The 12,292-nt window shown below is 39.0% G+C and overlaps 1 protein-coding gene across 5 annotated transcripts in view; it reads right to left on the bottom strand.

The window, feature by feature from the left end:
* Positions 1-12,292, bottom strand: part of LOC106081285 (muscle-specific protein 300 kDa) — a 315,875-nt gene that overhangs the window by 298,766 nt on the left and 4,817 nt on the right. For all 5 annotated transcript variants that reach the window (XM_059364509.1, XM_013243150.2, XM_013243155.2 and 2 more), the window contains exon 2: positions 6,577-7,700. In XM_059364509.1, coding sequence (XP_059220492.1) covers positions 6,577-7,465 — 889 coding nt within the window. In that variant the 5' untranslated portion in view covers positions 7,466-7,700. The remainder of the gene's footprint in view (positions 1-6,576; positions 7,701-12,292) is intronic.

Raw genomic sequence — 12,292 nt, 5'->3', positions numbered from 1 at the left:
TAGTCCATCAAATAATTTTTAATATTAAGGTAATCGTTTGGAGGTACGAGAAAATATTGCCTTTATGTTATGAAACGTTTCTCAGCGTATAAGCCCATAAAAATGTTTCTTGTAATATGATGCTTATACCTTAATGTCCTCTGAAGGGAAACATTTTGAGGGGGTTTTACTCTTTTAAGGCTGGTACTAATTCGTTTTTTACAGGTGAAAACACATGTTTATTTTGAGGGGGTTTTACTCTTTTAAGGCTGGTACTAATTCGTTTTTCACAGGTGAAAACACATGTTTACACGTTTACTACTTTGAAACACTACAACAATTTCAACCATAACATAATACTTTAAGAAATTTTTTTTATAAGTAATGAGGCAATGTCCTTCTGAATAAAATCGTCAGTAGCAAGACATAACTACCAGTTAGTGCACCGTAAACAGTTGAGTAAAATTTTTTCTCGCGAAGTGCACTATCCGTCAACGAGTTTTGGTTGGGTGTATGTGTATTATAGTTAAGAGCTATAACACACACACACACAACGAAAAATTGTGAACACGGTCCTTGGAGAACGACCGCCACCCATTGCACCCGAAGAAATCGACCTCCCCCGGCAAACCAGAGTGGTTCTGACTCAATTACGTTCCGGCAGATGCAGCCGCCTCAATTCCAACAGAGCTAGGATTGATGCCGACGTGCATGATGTATGTCCCGATTGTAACCAGGGAGCGCACGATACACGTCACCTGTTTAACTGCCCGGCCAGACCCACTCGACTCAGACCCAGATCCCTGTGGACGCACCCCATCTTAGTCGCAGAGTTCCTGGGTCTTGACACTCAACAGAATCAAGCAGACGAATGATAGAACACAATAAACTGCTACAACAACAACAACGAAAACTGGTGTGAACTAATAACATACTCAAAATCAATGTTGCACTAAACACTGATTTTGACATAAAGTGCACTCAATATTTTGTTGTTGGGCAACTGCCACTACCTGTAAATGAATATATCTTGGTTAGTATGGCATAAGCTGGATCTGTGAGCTCCAATCTGTGTGGTGTTCTTTTTTATCACGAGAAGTTTAGCTTAGAGCTATCGTTCACGTACACAGGTTGCGGACAGTGGAGTAGCTGACCATCAGCGGTATCAAGCGTAGTCTCAATGAGAAGCCGAATGGCACCGACTCTAGCGTAAATACTGAGTGCCTATGATGCTCGATACGACAAGGCGAGTTATTGGCGTCTTTAAATAACCAATGGTCGTCATGTTCCCGCGGCGATCGGTCGTATAGATAGGAACAAGCTTGCTCGCCTTTCAGAGCCTGACGAGAATCGCCACCTCCACATGCAAATGTGGCTACAACAACACCAACATCTATATTTGGGGAAAATGTTTGAAATGACCATGCATGGCATTGTACATCGCAAATGTCGCCAACATTAAGAGGGGATAAACACCGCATTGTCCGATCATAGGCTACAATGGCACGAATGCGATATCCGCATTCAGGACGAAATATCCCCTCCCTAAAAAGCTATTAGAGAATTAAAGAAGGCGCAACGGTGCGGTCTCGGTTCGGCTAGTATAATATACATTGGGTTGCCCAAAAAGTAATTGCGGATTTTTTAAAAGAAAGTAAATGCATTTTTAATAAAACTTAGAATGAACTTTAATCAAATATACTTTTTTTGCACTTTTTTTCTAAAGCAAGTTAAAAGTAACAGCTGATAACTGACCGAAGAAAGAATGCAATTACAGAGTCACAAGCTGTGAAAAAATTTGTCAACGCCGACTATATGAAAAATCCGCAATTACTTTTTAGGCAACCCAATATATAATTCAGCACTGAATTTTTTTTCTGATGTTCTCAGATCTCGAACCTCTATGGTCTTCATTTATAAATGTATAGTTCTAGAAAATCACAGAATCTCCAAATAAAAGTATGTCAAATAGTTGGCTGATCTCATAAGGTTACCGCGATATTAACGCTGATAAGTTGGTTGCATTAATTAAAAACAACAAATGCAGCTCAATAGCTAAATAATGTCGGCAAATTCAATAAAAATTTCAATACAATTGCAGCCGTTTGCCTTGATCGAAATGAAAATGGGATGTGATCATCATCATTATGAACTATGCCAAACAACAGCGTCGTCACTTCATTATCGTTATCATCATAATCGCGCCGCCGTCACTCTGATACTTTCATTCATTCATTCATTCTTTTGGTTGGTATTCACTCATTATTGTTTACTCTGTGAAAAAGTAAAATTTATTCCTAAATAAAAGTCACTCAGTGAAAAATCGCCAACTGTGACAAAATCGCCGCAGTCGCAGCAGCGGAAAACAAACGAAAATTAATTGAGATCCACCATAACATTTGTGGTCTATACAAGTATTCCTTGTTGTTGGCGATTGTCGTCCGATGCATGGCAAGTGTGCCTGCCACATCATCCCAAACCCATTAATCATCGCCTAAATGGAAATTGAAAATTCAATTGTTGCAAACTGCTCAATAGATTCGGTTCGATTTTTTTTCTATTTCTCTATAAATTTAATTAGAAAGTCAAATTAAAACATTCTAATATTCAATTAAGGCATCCATGGGTGGCAGACAGCCAGGGGAAAGAATACAATTTGAATTTAAGCCCCTCCATAGGTAGTAGACCCAATACTCAAATTTTCTTTGGCACAATTATGCAATTGGCCAAATGATTAGCTGTGTGGTGTTTATTTATTCGATTTTAATGCCAAAAAGTCATCATGTTTGCATATTTTTCTCAAATTCATGTCATTATGTCATTTCTATTTTGTATACAATTTTTCGCCTTCTGTTGTTTTTGTTTTTTGACATCATGTACGTTGAAAGAATATATAAACGTTTTTTTTTATAGGCGCATATTTGTAAAATAATATATTTTTTAATTATTCATATTTGTCTTCCAAAATTTTAATGAGTTGCCATTTTGTTTAAAATGCAATTCACATTTCACTTTTAATAGATGAGTTTAACAAAAAAAAAAAAAAAACATCCCCAAAATACTAGGTATGTGATATGCAAAATTAAAATTTGTCTATTCAAAACATATTTTATGGCTGCTTCGGGTTAGGTATATTGGGACGAATTGCGAAATGTTAAAAATTCTTTTACACAAAATAGAAAAGCGAATGTGAAAGACTAGAAAACAAATTACCAAAATTCTACAAACTGATATACAGTACATATTCACAAATTGTTAATTACAATAGAGTATTTTTACATATTCTTATATGTATTTAGAAGATATACTAAATTTTGCAATTTATTTTCTTTTGTTTGGTTTTCATTTTAACGATTTCAAAAGTATGTTTATGGCGCCATTTGAATTTCCTCTTTCTCTGTTTGACGCCAAAAGTGCTCAAATACATGAATTTTTGACATAAGAGTTGACAGTTTCAATTACACAATTGTTAGTTTAGAGATTAATTATGTGTCGTACCTCAGCCATTGTTGCAATCTCCGCTGAAAAAATGGGAAGTACGCACAAAAATAAATTAACTAAAACTAAATTTGTTTGCCTTAATTGAATTATTTTGGTATCGACAGGTTGCGGATAGTGGAATCATGACATAATTGCCAGGTAGTGTACCGCAAACAACTGAGTACAATTTTTCCTCGCGAAGTGCACTATCTGTCAACGAGTTTTGGTTGTGTGTGTCTATTATAGTTAAGAACCGTACTCACAAAACAACGAAAAATGGCGCAAACATACACAAAATCAGAGTTGCACTAATCGCTGATTTTGACAGATAGTGCACTTAATACTTTGTTGTTGGGCAACTGCCACTACCTGTAAATGAATATATCTTGAGTGGAATGCTCCAAATGGAGTAGCTGCAACGGTAGTCGCGGAAAATCAGCTGTATCGAGCGGAGAGTCTCAGTAAGAGGTAGGGCGGCAGCGGCTCTTGCAAAAATACTGAGTTCCTATGATGCTTGATATGAAAAGGCGAGTTAATGGCTACCTTGTTCCTGCGGCCATTGGTCCTTTGGACCGAAACAGGATGTACTTATAAGGTGAGGTCATGCGAACAGCTGAGTAACATTTTTTTTGGTTTTGTTTTGATTTTGTAGTAAATCTAAATGTCAAGGTTAGGTGACGCACCATAAATTGTAACAATGATACCGCTAGCGTGGATGTTGTCCAAACAAACTGCAAATACACCTAACATGGTTTGGCTAGTTAAGACTCTAATGTCTTAAGATCTAAAAATATTCCTTGAGAGGATGCAGCAAACACTTATTGAAAAACGAGATCATGGTAAAACTTTACAAGTTCCAAATGGCGAAAGCAAAGGAGTTGCTGCGCTTGCACGAGCGTGATGAATTTCCGAACATCGTGTTTTTGTAAATTGCCAAAATTCTCGTGCTCATTTTAGGTGCTGAGGTGCCCCTTCTTTCTGTATCCACAATACTTTCCTTATGTCCGTCTAGTACGCTGATGATAGCTTGCTCTAGCTCTAATCGGTATGTATTCTCATATGTATTCTACTTTTTTTTGACATATGTCGCCATGTATGGTCGATGAAATGAGAGCTCGCCTTAATCTAAAGAATTGCACATTTATTCCAAAATGCATTTTTCATTTCACATTTTTCGTAAACAGAAAGAACACTAATATTAATGATTTTCAAGTTTTTTGTCTGTTAGGGCGAATATCATTAGATTTTAAAATTTTTTGTTTGTTTTTCTTTCGAGACGAGCTCAATGATCGGTGATTTTCTTTGCAAGTGGAAAAGGAAAGCCAGAGAACGCAACACACACCAATCACTATGGGACGCGTTTCGTAATTTGGCTTCAAGGGCCGTATTTTGGTATGTTGTACTTGTACCTAATTTATTGGGAAAACGCCTCTACAAATACCGCATTAACCTCGCTCTACAACATTGTCTATTAGCTGTATTTTTCGCAATGCATGTGTTTTTGTGTAATGGCAAATTTTCTTTCTGCACAAATTACACTACTTCCATGGTACGTACAAGATTCTGTGCATCTGTTGGAAGTTGTATCGATGGCTTCGATCGCTATATGAGAATGATGTTGTCATAAAATTTATGACAACATTTTTAATTTTGTCCAATTGAAGCTTTTTATAACATTTATGAAACATGCTTCATAAAATTCAAACATATGGGATCAATGTAATATATCATAACATTTAGGAAATGTCTGAAAAATTATAAACATTGATCCTCTAGTAAATGGGCATCTTGTGAGTAGGTGATGATCTCATCGTCTGCTCCCTGTTTTTTAGACTGCATTGACTTTCCTGTCGTTTTAGGTTCTTTGCCTAGTCTAGTCTTTCGACTCTTTATAAAGTCGGTAATGGTTCCATTGTCGGGTCCCTGTTCGTTAGGCTGTATTGGGTTTCCTTTCCCTGTACTGCCAGATGTTTCAATACTAGGATATTTGCCTATCTTAGTCTTCCAAATCTTAAGTAAATGGGAGTGGGTGATGGTACCATCATCGGCTGCCTATTTGTTGGGTTGCATTGAGACTCCTTTTGCTGCGCTGCCTAATGTTTCAATATTAGCACCTATTATCTATCCCAGTATTCCGAATCTTAAAGTAGGTGATGGGTTCGTCGTCGGGTCCCTGTTTGTTAGGCTGTGTTGGGTCTCTCACCACTGCACTGCCTGATATTTTAGTATTAGGATCATTGCTTATCCTAGTCTTTCCAATATTAAGAGAGGCCGTGATTGTCTCGTTGTCAGTCCCCTGTTCGTTGGGCGGTGTTGATGTCTCAAAATGAGAATTTCTGCCTATCCTAGTCTTCCCAATCTTGAAAAAGACAGATTTGCACCCGTTGTGCGCCATGCCTTTAGTCTTAGCCAAACTCGTCACGGAGACTTGATCAATGCCAACCACAAGGAGAGTTCCTTCCTCCTTCCCATCCCTATGGAAGACCTCCCACTTCTCTGCTCCGTTCGTTCCGTTGCAAATTTACTGCCCTATCCCTTGTTGGAGACCGTCGCCCTCATCTCTCGATTCGACTGCGATGACTGTTTCATTGACACCGTCGCTGTCTGAACCCGAGTCAGAAACACCACCTTTACTTAAAGGCAGGTGACGAACTGTGCATCCCTCTGGTTTATCCGTCCCTTTCTCATTAATTAGTCTGACGACTAATTACTCTCGACACAGGTGCCAAGGCACCCACACCTAGAGGAGGAGAGAACAACACGCTACGGTCTGACGCCACCACCTCAAAAGTTCAGTCTCGACCGAAATGGTACCAATTGTGTATTTTTTCCATCGTTTGCAGTATGGCTTTCCATATTTTTTCCCATTTTCCTGCTCTTTTCGTTCGCCCCGTGCGAAGTCAACCAAATTTCTTACTTCTGATACGAATTTTGTAAAAATAATCTAATAACAAAATTAAAATTCAGATCTTTATCTCGATCCGCCAAGGAAATTCCAAATGGTACCAAATTTGTTTTATTGTAGATGGAGCACATAAAATGTGTATGGAATTTAGTTTTTGGTTAAATAGATTGGGATATGAAAAACAAAAATTCAAACATGTTATTCGTACTTACCCTGTAGCTGCAGAATGGTCATTTGATATTCGGCCAACTTCTCATCGATGTAATCCTGCGATTGATTTGCTATAATTTCTGCTGTTGATGGACCATATTCCTCTTCATCATCATAAACCACATAGGATTTAGGTTGTGGAGGTTCGAGAGGTACACCAACATAGTCGTATTGATTTTGTGATTGAGGACGTTGTTGTTGGGATGATGATGGATACTGTTGTTGTTGTTGTTGTTGTTGTTGTTGTGGTTGTCTCATATATTGTTGCTGTTGTGTTTCGTAAGCTTGAGACATTGGAGTTTGTCGATTGCTGCCAAAAGTGAACTCCGAACTGGGTGTCTGGCAGACAATCGGTGACGGAGTAGGAGATAATTGAAATGAACTGGCAGCAGCTGCAGTCGACGACCCAGTCCCAGCGCCATATGTACTTTGGAATTGTACTGGACGGAATGGCCTTGGCCCATTGTTAGCTGCAACGCCATAAGGAGCCGGCGAAGAGACAGCCTTAGTCGGAGGCAATTGTGGTGTTGTTGGTTGTGAATTGGCATAGAATGAAGGCTGGAAAGGTGATGGCGACATGTTACCGGCCAAAGGTGATTGTTGCGGCCATTGTGGACGTGGATGAGGTATATTATTGGTACCTCTGGTGCCCCGCAAATTGTTTGGCCCCGGCGACATGGCATGGCCAAAGGGCGTGGGACTCATGGGACCCGAACGACGAGGGCCCGATATAATTGGGGGTGGGCTGGGAGCCACTGGAGTCCAAGGCGAGGGTGGTCGGTACATAAAGGACGATGGCGAGGGTGAAGCTGGATTAGGAGCACGTGGATTCCATCCACCACGTGGACCTCCAAAAGGCGGTTGATTTGGCGGCGGTTGCTGCCCAGACATTTCTGCTTAGCAAGTCTACTTTTGCTGGTAACACGGGATTTTCAATTGGAGTGTAATTTCTTGTTTTTGGTAAAAAAAATAATATATTCTCTATCTCTTGGATCTAAACACTGTCCAGGTTTAAATCAAATTCAGTGCACTTTTTTCCTCCTCAGCTGTTAACTTTTTAGGATTTTTCTTTCTTAGCTTGTTCATGCGGCACTGGTTCACTTTAACATTTTTTTTTCACTTAAACCTAGAAGAATTCAAAAAATTTATACATTTGTTATTTGTTTCACTTTCACTTGTCTTATAGTGGGCCCCTTCCGGGGGAGGGAGTAACGGGGAGATATTGTTTCAATTTCAAATGAATCATTTTTAAAATCTTTGAGTAGAACGAAACAAGAATGCAAATGTTCACACCTGTCTGTCCTATTTTGCTGTTGGTTCATTTTCTTGGTTGACACCCTTTTTCTTTTTCCGTAGCAAATGGATTGACAGTCGGAGAATAGTGTCATCCATATTTCTGGGACATTAAAAGAAATTGCTAAAGCGACTATCAGGTGATGACCGAAATCATGCCAAGAACCTACATACATTTTGAGTACCCATTTCAGAATATTAGGTCATAAATACTGAAAAAAACATAGGATAGGAAAATGCAAAAATTAATTATTTATTATCTTGTCAAAACTATTGGTCATGGAGTATGAAGGTAGAAAGGGGGAAAAAGGCTATCATACCGAATACGATTGAGTTGCCTGTTAGAAAGGCTTGATTCATTCAAATCAGCTGTTATTAAAACAGCTGATTTTGACTTTTAGACGAACGAAAAGCATTGACTCAAGCGTGACAGGTTAAAAAAACAAGAGTCATAACTAGGAAGAAGCCTTCGGGAATGCTATTTCGATGCAAATACTTCCTCTATACTTTCATCCTGGGCCAAAAACTGCTCTTGAGTGAACTCTCTTTATTGGTGAACAGTATGCACTTAATAAGGTTGCGGAAAGTGATATTTTTTGTTTTTTTTTATTTCAAAATCCTTAATGTTCATGGGGCCCTTCCATTTTTTATGTCGGCACTGATATAAACTTTTTTTAGTGAACCCTAATTGGGGACCTTGCCACCTTAAATCTGGAACTTTTTTTAAATTCTCGATTCCTACACACCCTAATGTACATACGTATGTGTATGCTCAGACAACACTAGGATATGCTATATAAGTTTCTTGTATTTTTTCTTCTAAAAATTAAATATGAAGCATGACCATTTCATTTGTGAAATTCCTAAATTCCCGTATGGATATATATTTTAAAAAAGAAGCTGACGACATTTTTTTCTCTCGTCTATATTTCTCAAGCATCACTACCCTACCCATACATATGCAAGCATTCTGTGTTTACCAATAAATAACCTAAAATTACGACTTTTGTCGTATTTTCCCTACAACCATTCAAATATTCAGCATCCATACAAATTATGAATATCTCTGTATTTCATGTCATTTGGCATGGACTTAGCATGCTGTCAAAAGCAGAACATACCCATCTCGTTGGTGGCAGTGGCCACGTAAATACCATAAAATGAATGAAGCCACCTGCACACTTCCCGTTCCGTTATTCCCTTCCATTGTTGCTGCCCATAATTTATTACGCATTTCTACGCCAGCAAAGCTTCAAATATTTTCAAACACATAAAAACATTTTAGTCTCTATCTACATTCGATTAACTAATCGCTGGAATTAACATGTTCTTCTTAAAAAAATATATTAAAGTCCTATCAAAATGAAAAAAATCTCTTAATTGCAGCATATTTAGTTGAAATTAAACATGTGGGGCAACAATAGTCTCAAAGCCCAGGAAATAGTTTAAAAATCTATAAAAGTTTTTTTTTACCAACACTAAAACATTACCATAGTGACAAGATGAAAATATAACAACCAAAATAACAGGCCAAAACCTCTGAGACTCTGTCGTCCACATGATTCATAGAGGCAGCTGTTTTTCACTATGCAATCAGCTGATTTTAATGTACCAAATATGGCAAGCCTTAAGCCACAAAATGAGTTAGCTTATTATTGAAACGTGGTAGTGAAAAAATCCCAACATTTACAAAGAAGAAAATATAAGGCTGATAGCTTTTGTAATGTCACATACTCTTAACAGAAACTGGAATTGTGTTGGGGGTATTGGTAAGCTTCTTAGCACAGCAGTGATTTTTATAAATAACTAGCTGGACAGGGCCCGCTCCGCCGCGCCTCTTTAACTCTCTAATATCTTTTTAGGGTGGGGACACTTCACGCTGATTGTGGATATCGAATTCCGCCTATGACGCTGAACGCCTGCGTTCGAATCCTAGCGAGAACGTTCGTTCGAATCCTAGCGAGAACGGTGGTTATCCCCTCTTAATGCTGGCGACATTTGCGAGGTACTATGCCATGCAGGGTTGTGTAAAAAATTCTCCCCAAAGATGTGTCGCACTGCGGCACGCCGTTCGGACTCGCTTATAAAAAAGGTCCCTTATCGTTGATAAACTCAACTTGAATCGGAAAGCACTCATTGATGTATGAGAAGTTTGCCCCTGCTCGGTTTCTGGGCAAATTTTTACTCTACTCCCAAATGCCTTTCTTTTGAGTCCCATATTTCCGTATTGGTAAATATTTCGGGTTTAGGGAGGATTTCGGGGGTGGAGTGGCCTCCCAGACACTTGGCCCTTAAAGTAGATATAAGATTCGTGCTCTACTTTCAAAAACATTTTATATGAGCCCCATAATGGCATGATAGGTAAATAAGTTCTATTTGAGGGTGGGGTGGACCCCAGAGTCTTTGTTCTGAAAATGAGTATCAATATCCCGAAAATCGATCAATCTCCACCCTAAATAGGATTTATATAATTGGGAGGTATTTTGGGGTGCATTGGCTCCCCAAATACATGGCTCTTCGATTGGATATTCAATTCGTTTTTTTTTTCACTCAACCATCATTCGTTTGAGCTCTAAATTGTCGTGACTGGACTGGCGGGTTTTGGACGGCCCCCAAGGCATCCGATCCCAACACTAGAGATCATGTTTTGTTTTGACTGTGAGAGTGCAAAAAGAAATTTTGAACGAATCGCATTACCAATCTCCGAGATATGGCGTTTTGAAAATTAGGACAATGAGATGTCACCTCAGACATTTCAAATCAAATACGGACTTCAAATTCGTGCTCAACTCCCAAATCCCTTTAATTTGAGTCCCATATTGCCTTTGTCGGTAAATATGAACCGTTTGGGGGGTGTTTTGGGGCTAGACGGCCACCGGCACTATGCCCAGAAAATAGATATCAAATTCGTTCTTTACTCCCAAATGCCGTTGATTTGAGCTCCATATTGCCATAATTGGAAATGAAGTTCAGTTCAGGGGGTGCTTTAGGGCGTACCCCCAAACACTTGGCTCCAAAATTGAATATCAAATTCGTTTTCTACTCTCATATACCTTTCATTTGAGTCCCATATTGTCATAAAGGGTCAACCTTAACCTATTTGACATATTTTTGGAAGGAAAAGTGTCACCTAGACTTGAACGCAAATTTTAATGTCATATTCGTAATCTATTCCCAAATACCTTTCATTTGAGTTTCATATAGCCATGGTCATATGTCCATTTTGGGGTATTTGGGGGTGGGGCAACCTCCCATTACTTGGACCAAATTTTAGAGGAGATTTGGGGTTGGGGCGGCCCGCTGGATACTTGGACCAAAATTTTAATACGATATTCATTTTCTAGTCTACAATAACTTTGATTTGATAATCATATTGTGCCCATCGGTCCACTTTTGGTTTTGGGTGGCGTTTTTGGGGTAAGGGGGAGGGACCGCCCCCATCTGATATCTAAAAATTATATAGCCTATGTTTCCTTCCAGACAAACTTACGCAATCTGTGAAAATTTTAAGAAAATCGGTTTAGCCGTGTTTGATTCTACGTAACAAACAAAAAAAACCGAGCCCCATATAGTCATGAAGGGTCATATGCCCACTTAAGGCATTTTTGGGAGGTAGGGTGACTCCATATACTTCGTAATCTACTCAGGAACACCTTTCCCATTTTGTCCCGATCGATCCACTTTTATTTCTGGGTAGTACTTTTGGGGTAAGGGGAAGGGTCCGACCCCCTTCCGATATCAAGAAATTGTATAGCCTATGTTTCCTTCCAGACCAACCTACACAACCTACAAACAAACCGATATGACATTAGAGTTTTGACATGTGCTTATCAAGGTAGAGTTAGTTGGGTACAGATTTTTGATTTTGGGCCAGTCATCGTACCTCTTGAGTGTATCCTGAGTATTACTGAGGAGAATCCTTCACAACCAAGGAGTCTAACAACGGTATTGAGGGCATATCAGGAAGAAAAAGACTATCCAATTGTGTATCGGCAGATTGAAAAATAGAAAGGAAACCAAATGCAAACACGCATGTAACACTGTGGTCCATAGGACGACGAAAATCTTTGGGGAGATCCGAATAGTGAGAAGAGGAAGCTAATACTAACAGAAATTAAGAAGGAAATTAGTAAAGCTTTTGGTGTCATTATGGAACACGTAGGTCATGTGGAGAAGGTGATGCGACGTTGGAGCATCTCCTAAGTCTCCGGCACTTAGGTGAGGACACAATACCAGACTTGAACCAACTCATGGACGAGTAATGGAGAACAATTAGAGATTTTATTAGAAACATGGAACTCCTAAGTATTCTGTTCATTTTTTTGAGCTGAATGCCGTCAAACTCCATATAAATAAAAACGTCGGCGAAACGTTGGCTGAAAATCAGCGGAAAACTGGTACTCTGTTTATAGTGAGGAAAATGGC

This window comes from Stomoxys calcitrans, chromosome 3 (assembly GCF_963082655.1).
Source record: "Stomoxys calcitrans chromosome 3, idStoCalc2.1, whole genome shotgun sequence".
NCBI lineage: Eukaryota > Metazoa > Arthropoda > Insecta > Diptera > Muscidae > Stomoxys > Stomoxys calcitrans.
Note: the sequence above shows the minus strand (reverse complement) of the source record. Positions and strands in the feature narration are given on the sequence as shown.